At 51.7% G+C, this 22,359-nt stretch overlaps 1 protein-coding gene across 1 annotated transcript; it reads right to left on the bottom strand.

Annotated features, from left to right (window-relative positions):
- Window positions 1-817: 817 nt before the first annotated feature.
- TMEM150B (transmembrane protein 150B) lies at window positions 818-9,520 on the bottom strand. Its single transcript, XM_028485783.2, has 7 exons — window positions 8,945-9,520; window positions 8,555-8,630; window positions 7,739-7,798; window positions 7,575-7,642; window positions 7,252-7,379; window positions 3,849-4,032; window positions 818-1,370 (listed from the first exon to the last, which is right to left on the bottom strand). Exons 2-7 carry the CDS (start codon window positions 8,620-8,622, stop codon window positions 1,171-1,173), a joined length of 708 nt encoding a protein of 235 aa, XP_028341584.1. The 5' UTR covers window positions 8,623-8,630; window positions 8,945-9,520; the 3' UTR covers window positions 818-1,170.
- Window positions 9,521-22,359: the final 12,839 nt, after the last annotated feature.

The raw sequence follows: 22,359 nt of genomic DNA on the forward strand, positions 1-22,359 counted from the left end.
GTCTGGGGCAGCGAGGCCCCACAGAAAGATAACCGCAGTCACGCAGGCCCAGCTGGGAGAGCCCGAGACCCCCAAACAATCTGCTGTGGGCTCCGCTGGGCTCCATTAACAACCAGTGAAAAGGAATGGGGCCCTCTGGCCATGATCGGGGCCATCGGGTGCTGTAACCAGAGTCTCTGAGGATGTCTCCTGAGCTGGGCCGGCCAGGTCTCACTGGGGCGTGACCTGGCTTCCGAAGCGTTAAGTTTGGGGGCGCCTGGGACACATGCCTTGTTGGTCTAGGGAAGCCAGGCCTGGCTACTGGCGTGTGTGACCCCTGGCAGCCCCTCCCCTGCTGGAGCACGTCCCTGGCCTCGGTACCCCTGGGGTTCCTGAAGCCAGATCGCTTCCTCCCCCACAGACGAGAAGAACGGCGCCCAGACCCGGCCTGCCGGGACCCCGCCCCGAAGCCTGCAGCCCCCGCCCGGCCGCCCAGACCCAGAGCTGACCAGCTCTCCCCGCCGAGGCCCCCCTAAGGACAAGAAGCTCCTGGCCACCAACGGGACCCCCCTACCCTGACCCCAGGGGGCCGGGGAAGGAGGGGCACCCCCTTCCCTGCCCCCCAACTGTGAATCTGTAAATAGGGCCCAAGGAGTACGTAGGGAGGGGGGAGACACAACAAACCCGGCCTTGCCCTAAAGGGATAGGGCTCAGGGGGCCGTGCCCAACGGGGGTGGTTCTGGGGGGACTGGGGGGGGAGCTGTTTCTATTTTATTTATTGATTAATTTATTATTTTATTTATTGATCAATCTGCGGGGTGGGGTGGGGGAGGGGTGGGGTCTGGTTGGGGTGGCTTAGCAGATCCGGACGGACAGGGCCATCTGTCCTTGTGTCCCCAACTCCCCCTTCCTGGGCCCCCCTCCCCTGGTCTTCTCCCTTCCCCCATGACCTTCTGTACGGATTTGCTCTCCGAAAGGAATTCTGATTTCGCGTGATCCTGCCTGCGTCCGTGTCTCTGATTCCGCCGGCGGCAAAAAAGAAAAAAAATTAATAATAATAATAATAATAAATATCCTTGATCAGGGATGGCTGGCTGGCCTTGGCCTCTCGCTTCCTGGGTGGCCCTGGTTGCAGGGGCGGAACCAGACGGCAGGGACAGGAGGTGTGAAGATGCTACGCTGACCAGGTGTTCAGAGCTGGACCTTCAGGGAGACGGGGGAGGCCGGCGGGGGGCTCAGGCTGCCAGGGCCAGGCTGGAGACACAGGGTGCAGCCGTGCAGGCCGGAGAAGTCCACCGCAAAGAGGCCAAAGAGGATGAACAGCAGCATGGCGACGACCCATTCACAGGCGGCAGAGGCTGAGCGCAGTGACCAGGTGTGGAGGACGACCACTGTACAGCAGGGTCAAGGGCACAGCGCCTCTGGGAGGATCCACAAGCCCGGCTAGGCTGCTGAGTGACCTGGGGCAGGCTGAGACCGTCCATCTCTGGGCACCCTCTCGTGACATGTCCGCCCTGCCCGGGCTGGAATGGCCCCTCTGGCTGGACACCCTCCTTGGCAACTCCCAGACACTCAAATGGATGCCCTCCAGTTCCCGCCTCTGTCTCAAGCTGTTTTCTAAATGTTTGCCCTTGCATGTTTCTCCGGTTTGCACTGCATTCCCAGTATCCCAGAACAAGGCTCCCATCTTCCTGTCGGCCTTCCCTGACCCCGTGAAGGCTCTGCCATCTCCCCACTTGCCAGGGCCAACCGGCCGCCACTGCTTCTACCTCCAAAAATGCAGGGCTTCCTAAAGATGCTTCCACCCCACCCGCCAGCCTCAGGCTGTGCTTGCAACTTTCTCCCCCGACCCAGGGCCCACAGGCCCCTCCTTCTCACTCCCAAACAGAATCCCCCTTTCTCCCTAAAAGCTCTTCCTCTTTCCGGGTACCCCGACCTCCGTAACAACACCATCCACTCCTGCTCCCTAGCAGACCCTTGGAAATCGCCTTTGTCCCCTCCCTCATCCCCATGGCCAGCTGGACACCCCAAGTCTTGTCCTCTCTGTCTTGCCCATCTCTTTCTGGCCTGGCATCTCTACTGGTTGGCCCTGTCCCTCCTCCGGCTCCACAGTCCCAGCTGTTTAAAACTTTTTTGTAACCACTGGTCAGCACATACTCTGAGCTCCCACCTTGCAGAGGTGCCTCTCGTTTTCTGGGACCACCCCCCTCACTGGAGCCCTCCTCCTCCTCCTCTCAGAGCCAACCCAGCTCCTACTCACCCGTCCTAGATCAGATTAGACACTATTTCATTCGTTCAAGGATTTTTAGACAGTGAATAAGGCCAACACCAGCCCCCAGCCCCACCGATCCTAGAACAAGGAAGTGCTTACCCCAGAACTGACTCTGTAACTCCCCCACTCACAAGCTTTCTGTGGCTCCCTATTGCACGTGTACAGAAGCACAAGCCTGTAATCCCCCACTTTAGCGCTGGAGGTGCTCATCTCTGACCCTGCCAGCAGCCTCATCTCCTCCTCTGGGCTGGTTTTCCCACCCTCCACATGTACCCGCGGTGTCCCTCCCTCCCTCACCCAACCCAGGCCAAAAGCAGCTGGTTCTGCAAGACCAGCTCAAATGCCAGGTCTCAGACCCCTCTTGGCAGCCTTCCGGCCCTTACGACACTCAGCTGGTCCTGTCCCGCCCACTTCCCGCATCCAAGGGATATCAGAGTCCCACAGAATGAGAACCCTGTGGCCAAACTGATCAACACAGGCAGGATTTTGAAAGGGGCCGCCTAGACTGCATCGTTAACTGCGCCTGCTGCCGCAGAGGACGGATGCTGGTTCTGCAGCTGCAGAAGGCTGAGCTCGGGAGCCAGCCCTTCCTATCCATTTCACTGGATTCAATTTGCTGCTCTGGGAAACGAGATCGCCACCTCCATTTTGCTGGGAAAATGGATCCAATTTTCCAAAGGGATCCTCTGAATGCAGCCGGCCCAGGGTCTCAGCTGGGTTCCCTCCAGCCTCTTCTGGATGCCAACGACCTCTGGCCTCCCCTTCCATCATCCTCACAGGGGGCCGCAGTCCCCAAGGCTTAGCACGCAGCCCCTCCTCTCTCAGAGCACTGCTTCTCAGTAATCATTATTCTGAAGAAAGCAACTCCATTCTACAGATAGGGGATCTGAGGCTCAGAGAGTGGTTTGGCTCACCCGGAGGTGTGCTGAGCTAGTGGGTTCTGGGGTGACTCAGAAGTGGGCTGGAATCGAGGCTCCACCCACAGGCATGCTGGTAAATGTGTAACAACTGGCTCTGATCTGTAGCATGTGTCAGTTTCTTGGCCGTTTCAAGCTATTACTAACATGACATCACTGCACATGGAGCGGGGAAGAGATACACACAGACAGCTCAGGAGACCCTGTACCAGCCGCCTCCAGCCTACCACCAGCTCTGCCACTGAAATTCGTGACGGTTCTTGGCCATCTGAACCTCCGTTTCCGGCCTTAGCCAGCACGATGCCCAGCACAGAGCGGTACCCCAAACGGACTGCTGTCATCGGTTGATCGATCTCCCAACATGTATTGGTCACTCACTGTGTGCCAAGCACCGTTCTAAGCACCTCACATGTGTCATCTCCTGCATTCCTCACATCCCTTATTATTATCCACATTTGACAGATGAGGAAACTGAGGCACTGAGAAGTTAAGAAACCGGAGGAGTTCCCCCTGCTCCCCCAGCTAGTATGTGGAAGCAGCGTGACCCCAGAGCCGGGACTCGGTGACAACACCACGATAATCCTGCACGGAGACCGAGGCTGAGAGAGGAAGGGGCACCCTCAGTAGCACACAGCAGACCCACCCCGATGAAGACGCGTCCCCGGCCCCAGGAAGGATACTGGCCACCGTGAGGATGGTGCAAATGCTGCAGAGGACCAGACGGAGTGGCCCGATCCAGGGAGCCCCAGGCTGGGGCAGGCTCTTCATCCTCCAGAAGAGAAGGACCTGCAGCCAGAAGTAGAATATTCCCACAAAGAAGGCGAAGAAGGCCCCCGTCAGGTGCATGGCCCGCTGGTTCTTTTCCTGGGAGAGGAAGGGAGCAGCGTTGAGGGGCAGACCTGTGGGAGGGAGAGGGCCATGATGCCATGCGGGGAGGCGCCAGGACCAACTCCACGGACAGTGCTTGAAAACTGTCATACCCGGCGATTGGCTGATTGATTAGGTGCATTGGCTATTGTCAGCTCCACGAGGCCAGGCATTTATTTAAACCTGCTGTTCACTGCTGGGGCCTCCATCCCTAAAACAGGGCCTGGCACATAGTAGAGCCTGGTAAAAAAAATTTTTTTTAATTTATCTATTTTATTTATTTATTTTTGGCTGCATTGGGTTTTCGTTGCTGCGCACGAGCGGGGCTTTCTCTAGTTGCAGCGAGCGGGGGCTACTCTTCATTGTGGCGCGCGGGCTTCTCATTGCAGTGGCTTCTCTTGTTGCGGAGCACAGGCTCTAGGCGCGCGGGCTTCAGTAGTTGTGGCACGCGGGCTCAGTAGTTGTGGCTCGCGGGCTCTAGAGCGCAGGCTCAGGGGTTGTGGTGCACAGGCTTAGGGGTTGTGGTGCACGGGCTTAGTTGCTCCGCTACATGTGGGATCTTCCCGGACCAGGGCTTGAACCTGTGTCCCCTGCATTGGCAAGCAGATTCTTAACCACTGCGCCACCAGGGAAGCCCAAGCCTTGTAAAATATTAGTGGAATAAATCCTTCATTCTCAACCTGGATGGAAGAGAGCAGATTGTTGCCACCAAGGGGGTAAAAATTGGTTCTTGGAGGGTGAAAAAATATTAAATATTACAATCGTTTCTGGCTTACAGATATAGTATGTATTATATTAAAATGTTTTCATATTAAAAACTCCATGGCGGGGGTGGGGTGGGGTGGGTGGAACTTCCCTGGTGGCGCAGTGGATAAGACTCTGTGCTCCCAAGGCAAAGGGCCTGGGTTCAATTACTGGTCAGGGAACTAGATCCCACATGCATGCCGCAACTAAGAGTTTGCATGCCACAGCTAAGGAGCCGGCAAGCCACGACTACGGAGGCCACAGGCCACAACTAAGGAACCCGTGTGCTGCAACTAAAGAGTCTCCCTGCCGCAACTAAGACCGCACGCAACCAAATAAATAAATAAATGTTAAGAAAAAAATAAAAACTTCATGGAGGGAAAGGATGATTAGGAGAAAATGTCTAAAAAAAGTCTTCTGGGGACTTCCCGGGCAGTCCATTGGCGAGGACTCTAGGCTTCCACCGCACGGGGCTGGGGTTGGATCCCTGATCGGGAACTAAGATCCCACATGAGGCAGGGAGCAGCCAAAAAAAAAAAAAAAAGCTTCTGCGGTGGGGGGGTGGTGGTGGAATATAATAATTAAAGGAAAACAAAGGTTAATGAACACAGGAATACATGGTAAGTGAATGATTTGCTATGCAAATGTCATGGGGAATGTTTGTTAAGTTGGAGGCAGCCTCTTGTCTAAACACCCTGCGGCTTCCACGGCCTTTTGGTGGGAGAGGTTTGGAATCAGAGACATCATACTGAAAAAACAAATAGATAAAAAATAAAATGATAAAATAAATCAATAAGATTTCTCCTATTACTCATCCATTTATTTATTCTACAAATATCTACTGAGCTTTGTGGCTAAGAATGTGGGCTTCTAGAGTCTACGAATCTGGGTTCATCTCTGACCACCACGAACAGGCTGATAAAGAAATATCTCCGTGGGATTTGACCAAGAAGGACCTCCCTGGAGTTCTTGTGGAGATGGGTTAAAATAACCCTGCACAACGTATAAAGCTAGTGCCTTCTACAGAGAGAACACTCCATCGATATGGCAAACATTAAGAATAAGTGGGCAATTCCCCCGCGGTCCAGTAATTAGGACTCCACGCTTTCACTCCCCAGGGCCCCGCTTCGATTCCTAGTCAGGGAAATAGGATCCCACCAAGCAGCGCGGTGCGGGGGGGGGCGGGGGGGGGCGCGGGGGCGGGGAGGGAGTGAACTGAGAAATTTTATCATTAAATGGGGGTATGGCAGTGAATTACCCCAAACTCCTAGGGGTTAACGGGATGATTACAAAGAGCCTCCCACGCGGTCTCTATCCAGAGACCTGAACGCCCTCCCTCCACGGCCCGAGAGCCACAAGAGAAATACAAGTCCCAGGAGGCCGTGCGGGGACCAGCCCGCCACCAAACCAGAAGCCTGCCCCCCCCCCCCCGGGGATGCTGGGAGTTGTAGTCCCAGACTCGGGCGGGGAACTAAGATCCCACATGAGGCGGGAGCCAGCCAAAAAAAAAAAAAAAGCTTCTGCGGTGGGGGGGTGGTGGTGGAATATAATAATTAAAGGAAAACAAAGGTTAATGAACACAGGAATACATGGTAAGTGAATGATTTGCTATGCAAATGTCATGGGGAATGTTTGTTAAGTTGGAGGCAGCCTCTTGTCTAAACACCCTGCGGCTTCCACGGCCTTTTGGTGGGAGAGGTTTGGAATCAGAGACATCATACTGAAAAAACAAATAGATTAAAAAATAAAATGATAAAATAAATCAATAAGATTTCTCCTATTACTCATCCATTTATTTATTCTACAAATATCTACTGAGCTTTGTGGCTAAGAATGTGGGCTTCTAGAGTCTACGAATCTGGGTTCATCTCTGACCACCACGAACAGGCTGATAAAGAAATATCTCCGTGGGATTTGACCAAGAAGGACCTCCCTGGAGTTCTTGTGGAGATGGGTTAAAATAACCCTGCACAACGTATAAAGCTAGTGCCTTCTACAGAGAGAACACGCCATCGATATGGCAAACATTAAGAATAAGTGGGCAATTCCCCCGCGGTCCAGTAATTAGGACTCCACGCTTTCACTCCCCAGGGCCCCGCTTCGATTCCTAGTCAGGGAAATAGGATCCCACCAAGCAGCGCGGTGCGGGGGGGGGCGGGGGGGGGCGCGGGGGCGGGGAGGGAGTGAACTGAGAAATTTTATCATTAAATGGGGGTATGGCAGTGAATTACCCCAAACTCCTAGGGGTTAACGGGATGATTACAAAGAGCCTCCCACGCGGTCTCTATCCAGAGACCTGAACGCCCTCCCTCCACGGCCCGAGAGCCACAAGAGAAATACAAGTCCCAGGAGGCCGTGCGGGGACCAGCCCGCCACCAAACCAGAAGCCTGCCCCCCCCCCCCCGGGGATGCTGGGAGTTGTAGTCCCAGACTCGGGCGGGCAAGAACCTGGGCTGGCCTGCTGCGTCTCACCTGAAAATTGCCCACTATGGAGGTGCCCAAGGCGCAGAGGAGCCCCATCCACAGGATCAGCTGGTTAGGCCACTTTCCGACCCCCCAGTCCCGAAGCTGGTGGTAACGGAGAATGCAGGTCCAGGCGGCTGGGAGGAGAGGGAAGTGGGCGGGAGGCCCGAGCCCCAGACTCCTGGGTACGGGGTTGGGGGTGGGGTGGAAGAGAATGTGGGTCCTGGAGTGAGTGCCCAACTCCTGGATTTGGGGGAGGAGGAGGCTGGGTGCCGGGGCCCTCTTGGCTGGCTGGGGCTAGGACCAAACGAAGTGTGCGCGGGAGTATTTACCCAAAGCAGCTCCCAAGTTGAGCACCTGGCTGAAGATGCAGCTCTGAGGGGGGTTATTTCCACATCGACTGGGGGAGATAAAGGGTCATCCTGTAGCTCCTCAGAACCAGGACCCCCTTCTTTCCTCCCTCCGGAACCCCCCCGACCCCAAGCACCATAACTACCTGATATAGGGGAAGCCTTCCGTGAGGTTCACAGCCTTGTTGGCTACAGCAAGCGAAAAACTGAAGTCGAGGAGACATCAAAGAGAGTAGAGGGAGTTCGACGAAACTTTTCTTTCTGTTACGCGCAGAAACCGGACTTCTAGCTCCCCCTCCCTCAGACCCAGGGGTCCGGGCCCCAACCCCTCCCCGTTCAGACCCAGGAGTCCAGGACCCAGCCCCTCCTCCCTCAGACCCAGGGGTCCGGGCCCCAGCCCCTCCCCCCTCAGACCCAGGGGTCCAGGCCCCCAGCCCCTCCTCCCTCAGACCCAGGGGTCCAGGCCCCCAGCCCCTCCTCCCTCGGACCCAGGGGTCCAGACCCCCAGCCCCTCCCCCCTCAGACCCAGGGGTCCAGGCCCCCAGCCCCTCCACCCTCAGACCCAGGGGCCCAGACCCCTAGCCCCTCCTCCCTCGGACCCAGGGGTCCAGACCCCCAGCCCCTCCTCCCTCGGACCCAGGGGTCCAGGCCCCCAGCCCCTCCTCCCTCGGATCCAGGGGTCCAGGCCCCCAGCCCTTCCTCCCTCAGACCCAGGAGTCCAGGCCCCCAGCCCCTCCCCCCTCAGACCCAGGGGTCCAGGCCCCCAGCCCCTCCACCCTCAGACCCAGGGGCCCAGACCCCTAGCCCCTCCTCCCTCGGACCCAGGGGTCCAGACCCCCAGCCCCTCCTCCCTCGGACCCAGGGGTCCAGGCCCCCAGCCCCTCCTCCCTCGGATCCAGGGGTCCAGGCCCCCAGCCCCTCCCCCCTCAGACCCAGGGGTCCGTCCTGCCTCTCACACTCACACGGTCCAGATGCCAGCAGTAGCCCAGAATGCCAGGAAGGCGGGCAGCAGGGACAGGTATCCCCACATGCCGGGGTCTGCAGGGAGGGAGAGGGGCAGGGACTGAGGTCACAACTCTGTCTCTCTCGGGTGAACCACCAGCCCTAAGGGTACAGGTGTGTCATATGGTGGCCACCGCCCCTGAGGTCTCCATTGGCTCCCAGGCATAAGTAATGGGCAAAGGTCTGGTCTAATGAGCCAGCTGTCTGCTTGGGAAACATTCTCTATCTTTTGCATAGTCCTTTGTCCTGATCTCCTAGTTTCTCTTAACTGTCCTGCCCCCGCCCAGCTTCTGAGACTCTCCCAGCCCCTCCCTGCACTGCCAGCTTCTGGGCTCCCCCTGGATGCTCACCTGTCCAGGCTCCCTCTGGCTCTATCCGCCCTGGGACTGGCGCTGGGGACTGGCGCTGTGTGAGAGATTTGGGGAACAGGGCTGGGTGGCGGGGTGGGACTGTCGGCGTTCCAGAAGAGCCAAAGACACTGTCAGGCCAAGAACATGACCTCCACTTTCTTCAGGACCTCACCCCCAAACTGCCACTTCCAGTCTCAGAACCGAGCAGGCAGCACCTTAGCTTCCAGGGGCCCCTAGCTTCCTTCCTCCCACTTTATAGCTTCAGTGTTCAAACTCCCAGCCCTTGTCCTTCTCAAGACCCAGAAATCTGAGCCTCTAGCTCTCTCCACCCTTCCTCCCTTGGGGACCCAGGAGTCCAGGCCTCCAGTCCCTTCCAGAACTCATGCAATTGTTTCTAGCCCCTGAGGTCCATCCTCCCAGCTGTTCCCCTCTTGGGAGCGGAGAATCCAGACCTGCAGGTGCCTGCCCTTCTGAGTGCAGTTTCTGTCCTGAGGCAGTTGGGTGTGGGACCCTGGTGACCCTTCCTCCTCCCCCCACTGGCTTTCCCCTCTCCCTTCCTCTCTATCAAGCTGGAGTTCCCCACAGGCCGGGCCTGAGTGGGAAGGGCGATCTTAGTGATGACATCTCCACCGGAAAAACCACCCTCCCAGAAAGCGACTGCTTCCTCTACCCGGACCGTTTTCTTCTCTCTCCGGCAGAACAAGCCTTAACTTCCTGGCTTCCTCCCCTCTTGGTACTCAGGTGTTTGTGTCCTGGGCCCCCTCCTGCTGCCCCAGGACCCAGGAGTCCAGGCCCCAGCCCCTCCTCCCTCAGACCCGGAAGTTCCAGCCCCTCCTCCCTCAGCTCCCCACCTCTTTTTTAAAAAATAAATTTATCTATCTATCTATCTATCTATCTATCTGTCTATCTATCTATCTATTTATTTATTTGGCTGCATTGGGTCCTCGTTGCTGTGTGCGGGCTTTCTCTAGTTGCGGCGAGCAGGGGCTACCCTTCATTGCAGAGCATGGGCTCTAGGCGTGCGGGCTTCAGTAGTTGTGGCTCGCGGGCTCTAGAGCTCAGGCTCAGTAGTTGTGGCGCACGGGCTTAGTTGCTCTGCGGCATCTTCCCGGACCAGGGCTCGAACCCGTGTCCCCTGCATTGGCAGGCGGGTTCTTTTATTTTATTTTATTTTATTTTATTGATTGATTTCGGGCTTCTCATTGCGGTGGCTTCTCTTGTTGCGGAGCACAGGCTCTAGGCGCATGGGCTTCAGCGGCTGTGGCACGCGGGCTTCACTAGTTGTATGTCGCAGGCTCTAGAGCGCAGGCTCAGTAGCTGTGGTGCATAGGCTTAGTGGCTCTGCGTCATGTGGGATCTTCCCGGACCAGGGCTCGAACCCATGTCTCCTGCATTGGCAGGCAGATTCTTAACCACTGCGCCACCAGGGAAGCCCCCTCTTTTTTTGTAATTGAAGTAAAATTCACATAACATAAGATTAACCATTTTATTTTATTTTATTTTATTTTATTTATTTTTTGTTTTGTTTTGTTTTTGTGGTATGCGGGCCTCCCTCTGCCGTGGCCTCTCCCGTTGCGGAGCACACCAGGGAAGCCCCCTCTTTTTTTGTAATTGAAGTAAAATTCACATAACATAAGATTAACCATTTTATTTTATTTTATTTTATTTATTTTTTGCTGTGCCATGTGGCTTGTGGGATCCTAGTTCCCCAACCAGGGACTGAACCCCGGGCCACTGCAGTGAGAGCACCGAGTCCTAACCACTGGACCGCCAGGGAAGTCCCTAACCATTTAAAATTATACAATTCAGGGGCGTTTAACATATTCACAATGTTGTGCAACCACCACCTCTATCTAAGTTCCAGAGCCTTTTCATCAGCCCAGAAGGAAACCTCGTACCTATTAAGCAGACACTCCCAATAATTCCCTCCTCCCCCAGCCCCTGGCCACAAGCAAACTGCTTTCTCCATATATAGATTTTCCTATTCTGGACATTTCATATAAATGGAATCATACAACATGTGCCTTTTCATGTCTGGCTTCTCTCACTGAGCATGATGTTTTTGAGGTTCATCCATATTGTAGCAGGCAGTGCTTCCTGCCTTTTCATGGCTAAATAATATTCCATCAATGCCAGCCATGTGGGGACTCAAGGGTCTGAGACCCGCTTTCCTCCTCCTCTGTGCTACAGGATTTCCAGTGCCCCAGCAACTGGGACCTTCAGCTCTCAGGTTCCTTGTGAGTTAAAAAAAAAAAAAAAAAAAAGCAGAGAAACAGACAGACAGACACTAAGAATATTTCTTGAAGGAGGAGGCCCGGCAATCAATCAAGAATAAGATCTCTGCCTTCAGTGGGTTCCCAGCCTGGAGGGCAGACACACACGGATCCATAATGAGAAAACAAGGTGTTACAATGAAGGTAGCACGGGGCATGGGGGTCCCCAGAAGAGGAAGTGGCTAACTAGCAATGGCGGCCAGTGTGCGTTTGGTTGTGGGGGACGTGTAGGAAAGTCTGATGAGCCACAGCTAGAGGATACACGCAAGCTGCAGCAAGGCCTTCTCAGTGGAGCCCGGATGGTTCCTGAAACCAGGCACCTGAGGGTTGAGTGCCTTTGTTTTGTCGACTAAAATAGAAAGGCACAACCTGAGAGCTGTGAGTTTCAGTTTTATTTGGGGACATTCTGAGGACTGTTGCCCGTGAGACAGCCTCTCAGAGAGCTCTGAGGAACTGCTCCGATATCAGCATCTATGTGATTTTGGAGAAGGGGTACCTGCCGTCAAGCACACATCTCTGTAGAAAGTTGCTGCTACTCACGAGAAAGAGACACCTTAGTTAATGACTTCAGTGCTTTTCTAAGTACGAGAAGATGCAAGAAATTGGGTTCATAAAATCTTCTCCTGAAAATATCTATCTCTGAAGGCCTGTTCTGCCAGTTTTCCCAGAGCACAGAGGGCCTCATTCCTGATCCCTGCCTTGAACACCCTTCAGGGTGTGTCGAAGGTGAGTAACTCCAGTGGCTAATGACTCAATCCTTGTAGAGCCAAGTGGAGCGCGACATTCCTTAGTAGGCAGGCTGCTGGGTTACAGACTGTGGGGTCCACTAGGAGAAATGAGCCGGGACCCAAAGCTCTCAACTGCCATAAAGGGCTTGGCTGTTATCCTGAGGGTACTGGGGAGCCATGGAAGGTTCTTGAGCAGGGAAGACTGAGAGGAGCTGATACTGGTGGTGTGTAGACATGAAAAAGATATAACGATAGTAACTGTTACCCCATCTTACGTGTCGGGCACTGCCCTATGTGCTCCACATGGGTTAACTCACTAATTCTCATGACAGCCGTAAGGGGTCATTGCCGTAATTATGGACCAGATTCTCTAATCCTCATGAAAGTAGGATTCCTGGTTTCGTTTTCTTTCTTTCTTTCTTTTTCTTTTCTTTTTTTGGCCACATGCTTGTGGGGTCTTAGTTCCCCGACCAGGGATCGAACCCGGGCCCTTGGTAGTGGAAGCTCGGAGTCCTAACCACTGGACCACCAGGGAATTCCCAAATTCCTGGTTTCTTGACTTACTCCTACATGCTCCCCACCCCACCCCAACACACACACACACACACACACACACACAGAGCCCAGCGATCCTGAGGAAAAAGCATCTGGAATAATTCCAAACTTCACACATCTAAGTGATACCCCAGAAGATCCAGAGCTTTCAACTTGGCAAGACTTGAGTTCGAATACCACCTCTGCCATTTAAGAACTGGGTGCCCGTAGAGTGTCCTACAGCTGCTGTAACAAAGTACTACAAACTTAGTGGCTTAAGACAACACAAATTTATGGGCTTCCCTGGTGGCGCAGTGGTTGAGAGTCCGCCTGCCGACGCAGGGGACGCGGGTTCGTGCCCCGGTCCGGGAGGATCCCACGTGCCGCGGAGCGGCTGGGCCCGTGAGCCGTGGCCGCTGAGCCTGCGCGTCCGGAGCCTGTGCTCCGCAACGGAGAGGCCACAACAGTGAGAGGCCCGCATACCGCAAAAAAAAAAAAAAAAGACAACACAAATTTATTAGCTTCTGTTTCTGGCAGTTAGAAGTCCAAAATGGGTCTTATGTGCTGAAATCAAGGTGTGGGCAGGGCTGCGGTCCTTCTGGAGGCTCCATGGGAGAATCCATTTCCTCCTCGTCTTTTCCAGCTTCTAGAGGTGCCTGCATCCCTTGGCTCATGGCCTCTACCTCCTTTTGCATGGTGGGAGGTGCTTCTGTCGTCAAACCCCCTTCTCTCCTTCTCTGATGCTGATAGTGACCCCTCTTTCATTTGTAAGAGCTCTGCAATTACGTTGGGCTCACCCAGATAATCCAGGAGAATGTCCCCATCTCAAGACCTTTAATTTAATCTGCAAAATCCCTTTCACCATGTAACGTACCGCCAACACATGTCCTGGAGATGAAGATATAGACATCTTGGGCGGGGGTGTTATTCTGTTCCCACAGGGCCCTTGGGTGGGGGGGTGTCTCAGTTTCCTCAGTCTGTAAAATGGGGCACATCGTACCATTTGGGAGTCTGACTGCCTGGGTTTGGGTCTCCGCCTCTGCCTCTTGCTGGCGGTGTGACCTGCCCCAAGGGCTTCATCTCCCTGAACCTTTGCTTCCTCATCTGTGAAACGGAGATAAGAATAACTAGCAAGGGTCTGCTGTGTGTAATTGTGGAGCCAACCCGCCTAAAGCGCTCAGAGCATGCCTGCCATGTGTGCGTTTCCTTTTTTTTGGCCGCGCCGTGTGGCTTGTGGGATCTTAGTTCCCCAACCAAGGATTGAACCCGGGCCCTCGGCGGTGAGAGCACAGAGTCCTAACCACTGGACCGCCAGAAAATTCCCTGACACCTGTGTGTTTCCAAGAGGTAGCTGCTGGTCCTGTTGCCTTTATCTGGGGGTTCATGCTCAGAATCAAGTGAAAACAGAACGCGTGGTCCGCCTTTGATGGGTGCCTGGCACGTGGCTATAGCTCGATGCAGGACGCTTCCTTAGTTTAGCTGCCAGTGGCAGGAGGGAGAATCAGAGTTCCTGGAATTTTGTTCTGTTTTGTTTGCCACTTAGCAGATATTGACTGAGGACCCACTGTGTGCCGGGCACTGTTCTAGACGCTGGAGATAACAGCCGTGAACAAGCAGAGGAAAACTGCCCTGGTGGAGTGGAGCTCTAGCAAGTTCTCACCCCTCTCCCCCAACCCCACCAGTGCCCTCCTTTCGTTTCTTAGAGACCACTGTCTCAGCCATGGCTCAGCATCTTCCTCCCGAATCCTTCCTTCCTTCATTCAGTAAACATTTCCCTGAAGTACCTGGGTTCCCAGGCCTGATCTGACCCAGCCCCTGCCCTCGAGGGGTGTCCCTGTGTGCAGGGGATGTGTGCCCTAGTGGACATCACACAGAGCCCTGAAGGAGCCCAGGGGAGGGAGGGCTGGATGCTACCTGCTGCTCACCCTGCCAGGGCAAGTGTGCCCCCCACCTTGGCCCAGCTGTGCTTGTGCCTGTCTGATTCCTGCTCCTCTTTCAAAAGGAAGTAAAGATGCCAACTCCCAGGTGACCCTAGGCAAGACTCCCCCCTGCCCTGCTCTGGGCCTTGGTACCCACCTCCCTGCATTGGTACAAAGGCTAGGCTTACTGGTGTCCCTCTGGTGGCTGTTTGAGGTCCTCAGGACATCCCTGAGAGGACTGGGGGAAGGGGGGCTCCAGCCTGGTGGGCTACTTTCAATTTGGGAATCAGGCTCCTCCCACTGTCCACTTGCAGGCTGGGGGCCTGGAATCTTCTGGATCCTTCCAGAAACAGGCTGCTCTCCTGGCTCGGCTGAGGGGAAGAGGCCGTGGTCTTCCTCTGGGTGAGATGATATTGCAGTTTCACTTTTAGGAAACTGCTTCTGCTTGGTGGTGGGAATCATTTTCCCCAGAAAAGAGAACCTTCCCCGGGTAGGGGATGAAGCCCTCTAGGGATCTGTGTTTTCTCAGCTTTAAAAGCAAGGATCATGATGGTGCCTCTGTCATGGGATTCAGGAGTGAGTCCATGCAAGGACTTAAAACAGTGCCTGGCACATAGTGAATGCTGCATAAAGGTAGGTATTCACGTTGTGGGGTCCTCCAGGTTGTGTTCAGAACTTCTGCAGAGCGGGACTTCCCTGGTGGTGCAGTGGTTAAGAATCCACCTGCCAATGCAGGGGACATGGGTTTGATCCCTGGTGTGGGAAGATCCCACATGCCGTGGAGCAACTAAGCCCGTGCGCCGCAACTACTGAGCCCGCGAGCCACAACTACTGAAGCCCATGCACCTAGAGCCCGTGCTCGGCAGCAAGAGAAGCCACCGCAATGAGAAACCCGTGCACCACATCGAAGCGTAGCCCCCGCTCGCCGCAACTAGAGAAAGCCCGTGCGCAGCCGCGAAGAGGCAAAGCAGCCAAAAATAAATAAATATAAATAAATTTATAAGATAAAAATACAAATAAATAAATAAATGTATTTTTTTTAAAAAAAGAACTTCTGCAGAGCCTCCTGCAACCCTGAGAAGTTGTGCAGCTCCGTAGGGTAGGGAGCTCGAGCTCAGAGCAAGAGGCTTGCTGTATCCCTGGGTCCTCCAGAAGGCAAATGCTGCTGTGGCATTAGCAATGCAAGAGATTTATTGGGGGTGACACGAGTGAAAGATAGAGGGGAGGGAGAAGAGGAGTAGGCGGGGCAGTCGGTCTGCCACCTGTAAAAGGAAAGGGGGGAAGGAAGGTATATTTAGGAAGAGCTTGAGACCATGCAACTCAGAGAGCTCAGCCCAACGGGGAGATGCAGAGCAAAGATTCACTGCGGACAAATCCATAGGAACAGAAAGTAGGTTGGTGGTTGCCAGACGGGTGGGGAGCGATTGCTTAATCACTTCCTTTCTGGATGGCGAAAATGTTTTGGAACTTGATAGGGGTGATGGTGGCACAAGAGTGCAACGGTACCAAATGCCACTGAATTATACACCTTAAAATGGTTAAAGTGATGAATTTCGTGTTACTTGAATTTTATCTTAATTTAAAGAAAAAAAAAAAGATTGCCATTAGATGAGTCCCACATGGGGTGGAAGTGGTCAGGCCCCAGCACGGCCCCCACCCCTGTGCTAAGTCATTGGTTGGGGGCTGCCCAAAAAAGAACCTCGATCCAAAAAAAATAATAGTTGCAGGTACTGCAGCTGGGGGCTGTCAGCCAAATGCACTCCTCAGAGTTGAGTAAGTTCTTTATTGAAGGGAGATCCATTTTGCCTGCCATGCTTCCCAATGTCAGTGTGGGGAGCTGGGGTCAGAACTCAGGTTTGTCTGGTTCTAAAATCTGGTTCTTCCTCCTACACAGCTGGTGGGAATATAAACTGGTGCAGCCACTATGGAGAACAGTACGGAGGTTCCTTCAAAAATGAAAAATAGAGCTATCATGTGATCCTGCAATCCCACTCCTGGCTATATATCTGGAGAAAATTATAATTTGAAAAGATACATGCATCCCAATGTTCACAGCAGCACTATTTACAATAGCCAGGACATGGAAGCAACCAAGATGTTCATCACAGATGAATGGATAAAGAAGATGTGGTACATATACACAATGGAATATTACTCAGCCATGAAAAAGAATGAACTAAAGCCATTTGCAGCAACATGGATGGATGGACTTAGAGATTATCACACTAAGTAAGCCAGAGAGAGAAAGACAAATGTCATGTGATATCGCTTATTTGTGGAATCTAAAAAAAAATGATACAAATGAACTTATTTATACAACAGATATAGGCCCACAGAAATAGAAACCAAACTTTTGGTTGCATATACACACTACTATTTATAAAATCGATAACAAACAAGGACCTTACTGTATAGCACAGGGAACTATACTCAATATTTTGTAATAACCTAAAAATAATCTGAAAAAGATTATATGTATGAAACTGAATCACTTTGCTGTACACCTGAAACTAACACAACATTGTAAATCAATTATACTCCAATTAAAAACATAAAATAAGAAAATAAAATCTGGTTCTTTCCAGTGTGCCATGCTTCTTCCTCAAATACCCATATCCAGCCAAACTTCCACCCAACCCATCCATTCATCTGTGCATATGTTCTTGCCTTTATGCGTTTATCCAGCTAGTTATTTACCCACTCAGCCACCCATTTGCCTATCTATCCAACCATAATTTCTTCAGATATTCTTCCAGCTCTCCAAAGCTCCATCCATCCATTCAACTATCCATTCACCCACCCATACGTTCTTTCATTCTTTAATCCGTTTGATCAATTCTCTGTTCCTGTTTATCCTACAGTCCATCCATCAATCCAATCATCCACTTTCCCATTGATCCAGTCCACTTAATCAACCATCTGGCCATTGTAAGGACATCAGATTTTAATCTAGGTGTGTATCCATTGCCTATAGTTTAGGACGTCAAGAAACATTTATCATCTCACATGCTTTCTGTGGGTCAGGAATTCAGGAGTGGCTTAGCTGGATGGTTTTGGCTTGGGGTTTCTCCTGAGATGGCTGTCAAGCTGTGGATGGGGTATAATCCTATGAAAGCTTGGTAGAGACGGGAGGACCGTTTCCAGGGTGGTCACCCACATGACCGTCAGATTCAGTTCCTCTCTGGCTGTTGGCAAGAGGCCTCAGTTCCTTGCCCTTGCCTCGTGGATGTCTCCATAAGGTGGTTGCCATGACCTCTTGACATTGCGCTGAGTTCCCCCAGAGGAGTGAGTGATCCCAGAGAGGATGGTGTCTTTGATAACATAGCAATGGACATGCCATCTTTTCTGCAATATCCTGTTGGTTACACAGCTCAGCCCTGTTCAATGTGGAAGAAGCTACAAAAGGCATGAATGCTGGGGAAGGGGGTGGGGTGCAGAGTGAAGGTCATCTTGGGGGCTGGCTACCAGGGTATGAGTCCATTGCAGAATTTGGAGCAGGATGATGGTGATGGTATAGGTAGAGACAGATATATAGATAATTATGGACATGCATGTGTGCATATGCATTGGTACGTATATATAGATATAGATATAGGAATACGTATATAAATTAACACATAGTATGACTACTTATATTTTATTCTATTATTATATACATTTTGTTATTACACAAGTAATACATGAAAACAGAGAGACAACTCCCCACCAACCATTTATTTTTTTCCAGCTTTATCGAGGTACGACTGACAAACAAAAACTACGTATATTTAAGGCACACATCATGATGTTTTGATATATGTATACACTGTGAAATGATCACCACGATCAAGCTAATTAACACATCAATCACCTCACATAGTTACCATCTTTGTGTGTACGTGGTGAGAACACTTACGACCTACTCTCTTAGCAAATTTCAAATGGACAATGTTTTATTATCAACTGTAGTCACCATGCTGTACATTAGACCCCCAGAACGTACTCATTTTATAATTGGAAGTTTGTACCCTTTGACCCGCCCCCGTTCCCCCCTCCCTGTAACCACCATGCCACTCTTTGTTTCTGTGAGTTCGACTGTTTTTTGGATTCTACGTATAAATGAGGTCATGCAGTATTTGTCTTTCGGTGTCTATCTTTTCTCACTTAGCATAATGTCCTCCAGGTTCATCCATGTTGTTGCAAATGACAGGATTTCCCCCTTCCTCATAGCTGAAAAGTATTGCAGTGTATGTATACACATCTTTATCCATTCACCTGTCCACATACACTCAGGTTGTTTCCATGTCTTGGTTATCGTGAATCGTGCTGCAATAAACTGGGGAATACAGATATCTCTTTGTGATAGAAATTTCATTTTGATATATGCCCAGAAGTGGGCTTGCTGGATCACATGATAATTCTCTTTGTTTTATATATATATATATATATATATTTTTTTTTTTTTTGGCTGCATTGGGTCTTCGTTGCTGCATGCAGGCTTTCTCTAGTTCTGGCGAGCGGGGGCTACTCTTCGTTGCAGTGCGCGGGCTTCTTATTGCGGTGGCAGAGCATGGGCTCTAGAGCGCAGGCTCAGTAGTTGTGGCGCATGGGCTTAGTTGCTCCGCGGCGTGTGGGATCTTCCCGGACGAGGGCTCGAACCCGTGTCCCCTGCGTTGTCAGGTGGATTCTTAACCACTGCGCCACCAGGGAAGTCCTTATTTCTAATTTTTTGAGGAAACTCCAATTTTTTTTCTCACAGTGGCTGCACCAATTTACATTCCCAGCAACAGTGTACAAGTGTTCCCTTTTCTCCACATCCTCCTCCCAATCATTTAATTTACACACACATAAAAGGAGATATCCCTTTCCCCTCAAAATATGATCATCCCGAATTTGCTGTTTTATAGCACGCTTTCCCCCTTAATAAATCACGTGCCACCTTGAGAGTTACCAAGCCCACGATATCCCTCCAGCAAGTGAATGACCGGTCTGAGGAAGCCACCTGCAACACAGGTGTCTTCTAAGGCATGCTTCTCATACGTTCTGGAACATCCCAATCACCAGTCTGGGTGATTCTGATTTAGGAGGTCAGGGGTGGGGTCTGAGATTCTGCATTTCTACCAAGCACCTATGGAATCCTCCTTCATGCTGCTGGTCCATGGCTACACTTTGGGTAGCAACATCCTGAAATGATTAATTATTAAATATTCGACCAGCCTCTCTCAAGAGGCTGAACCTTGGAATCTATATTTTCACTACTTTCTCTAGGTGATTCTTTTTTTTTTGCTGTACGCGGACCTCTCACTGTTGTGGCCTCTCCCGTTGCGGAGCACAGGCTCCGGACGCGCAGGCTCAGCGCCCATGGCTCACGGGCCCAGCCGCTCCGCGGCATGTGGGATCCTCCCGGACCGGGGCGCGAACCCGTGTCCCCTACATCGGCAGGTGGACTCTCAACCACTGCGCCACCAGGGAAGCCAGTCTCTAGGTGAGTCTTTATTATTTTCTCTCTTTTTGTTTTTTGGTGGAGTTTCTTTCTTTTTTGGGGGTGGTGGTGGTGGTAGAATATACATAATGTCAAATTTGCCATTTTAACCATTTTATTTGTTTATTTTTGGCCTCACCTCGGGGCATGCGGAACTTCCCCACCAGGGATTGAACCTGTGCCCCTGCAGTGGAAGGTGGAGTCTTAACCACTGGACCACCAGAGAAGCCCCACTTGAACCATTTTAAAGTGTACAATTCAACGGCATTATGCACATGTACGATGCTTTGCAACCATCACGGCTCTCTAGTTCCAGAACTTCATCCAAAAAGGAAACCCCATGCCCAATATCAGTCACTCCCCATTCTCCCCAGCCCATGGCAGTCACGGATCTGCTTCCTCCCGCCCCTCACCGCTTTGAGGCATGCGTGATCTTATTTTCCCGACCAGAGATGGAACCCATGCCCCCTGCAGTGGAAGCACTGGAGCCCTAACTCCTGGACTGCCAGGGAATTCCCTGGATCTGTTTTCTGTCTCTCCAGATTCACCTATTCTGGGTATTTCATAGAGATGGAATCACTCCATATGTTACTTTTTGTGTCTGGCTCCTTTAACCCAGTATGATGTTTTTAAGGTTCATCTGTGTTGTAGCATGTGTCAGAGATTTATTCATTTTTCCGAGGTGCCTCTTATGTCATCTGTGGGTCGAGAACCAGCTGGATCCTGTCCGGGCAGTGTAGCAGCAGGGGTTGAGAGTACAAACTCTGTAATCCGGTGGCCAGTTACACCTCCTTGGAAAGCCTCACTCTGCTCATCTGTAAAGTGGGGATAATAACAGCCCCTCCCCCACAGGACTATTTGCAAAGTGACTGGATTGTGCTAAGATCTCAGTAACTGTTAGGTACGATTGTTCTTCCGTCTTGCGAATATGCTGTAATCGGTCCAACCAATCTCCTACAGCTGGACATTACGGCTCTTCCTATTTTTCTGCTTTTTCAACAAATGCTGAGACAAACATCTTTAAATATTTTAACACTTGTCCAGTTATTTCTTTAGCATAAAATCCTGGAAGTGGCATTGGCGGGTTAACATGTTATTTGTATTATGAAATATTTCTGACACGTAGAAAAAGAACAGACAGTGAATACAATGAACTCAGGGCTTCCACCTCCGGGCTTAAAAAACAAAAAAATTACCGATAACAACAATGTCCTGAATAGCTTTCCTGGTTGCATTCCTTCCGCTCTGCCCCCAGGGGTCGCCACTGGGACTCCCCCGCCCCTTAACATACCCATGCAAGTTTGTGTATAATTTCATGTGTCCACACACGACCCTCGTTTTATGTGTTTTAAAACTGCGTGCATTCGACTATGTAAACTTCTGCAACTAGCAGCATGCTCTAGGGTTGTCCAGGTTGATATGCAGGTTGCTGGTTCATCCACTTTCACTGTAGTACGGTGTTCCCCTGTGTATATATGCCATGATCCATTCAATTCATGCCTCATGTGATGGACATTTAAGCCGCTTCCAGTTTTTCACCCTTACGAACACCACTGTCGCAAGTATTCTTGTGCTTATTTTTTTGTTCACATTTTTGAGAGTTTCTCTAGGGTGTACACCCGCTGGTGGAAGGGCTGCACTTTTAAGATTCAGACCTGCTGATAGGACTTTCCCGAAGAGCTGAGTTTTTTTGTTGCTGTTGTTTTTCTAAATTAATTTTTATTGGAGTTTAGTTGATTTACAGTGTTGTTTCAGTTCAGCGGAGCTTTTTATAGGGTCCTCTCTGCTTGCTGGCTCCCCTTCTCCGGGTGAGGCTGCATCTCTTCTCCGGAGCTGTAGCCATCCTTATGGGGGTGGGGGTACCTGGGCTGGCGGTGTCTCCGAGCTGGGGATAGTCCCAGCTGGGGAAAGAACAGTAAGAACAGAGGGTGGGAGCCTGGAAGCACGAGTGAAGGACACCTAGGAGGGTGTTAAGGAGGACCCCTCAAAGAGGGACCAATGTGGTCCTTGTTTTATAGATGCGAGCCTGAGGCCCAGAGAAGGCAAGCCACTTCTCCAAAGTCACAGAGTGACGGATTGCAGAAACCAGCTTCATACATTCATTCCTTCAGCACAAATTAACGAAGAACCTATTCCGTGCCGCGCATTGTTTCAAGAGCACAGGATATACAGCCGTCAACAAAACAAAGACCGCCTGCTCCAAGTGTGGGGCTTATTATTCTGGGCGTAATTATGATGAATTGCTAATTTTATTTGCCTCTAGGACTGGAGCAGAGGGGTGATCCCAACTGTGGGCGTGTGGGGGGGTGCCCCATGGGAGCTCCCCATGAGTCAGGGCTTTCTTCAAAGCCCCCACCTATCAATCTCCTTCTTTCTGACCCTTTCATCCACAGAGTGTTATTGTGGGTACTCAAAATTAAACAGGTTATTTAGGGGAAAAGAAGGTGGTCTAGGAGCGAGGAAGAGAGCGAAAAGCCCTTTGCACCGGGCAGGGTTGTCA

This window comes from Physeter macrocephalus, unplaced genomic scaffold (genome assembly GCF_002837175.3).
Source record: "Physeter macrocephalus isolate SW-GA unplaced genomic scaffold, ASM283717v5 random_672, whole genome shotgun sequence".
In the NCBI taxonomy this organism is placed as follows: domain Eukaryota; kingdom Metazoa; phylum Chordata; class Mammalia; order Artiodactyla; family Physeteridae; genus Physeter; species Physeter macrocephalus.

Excerpts from the sequence above, each read along its gene's own strand:
- TMEM150B (XM_028485783.2), bottom strand. The coding sequence starts at position 8,622 with ATGTGGGGATACCTGTCCCTGCTGCCCGCCTTCCTGGCATTCTGGGCT. Across the intron at positions 7,799-8,554 it reads ACTGCTGGCATCTGGACCGT|TTTTTCGCTTGCTGTAGCCA; the intron begins GTGAGTGTGAGA and ends CCTCGACTTCAG. Across the intron at positions 7,643-7,738 it reads GAAGGCTTCCCCTATATCAG|TCGATGTGGAAATAACCCCC; the intron begins GTAGTTATGGTG and ends TATCTCCCCCAG.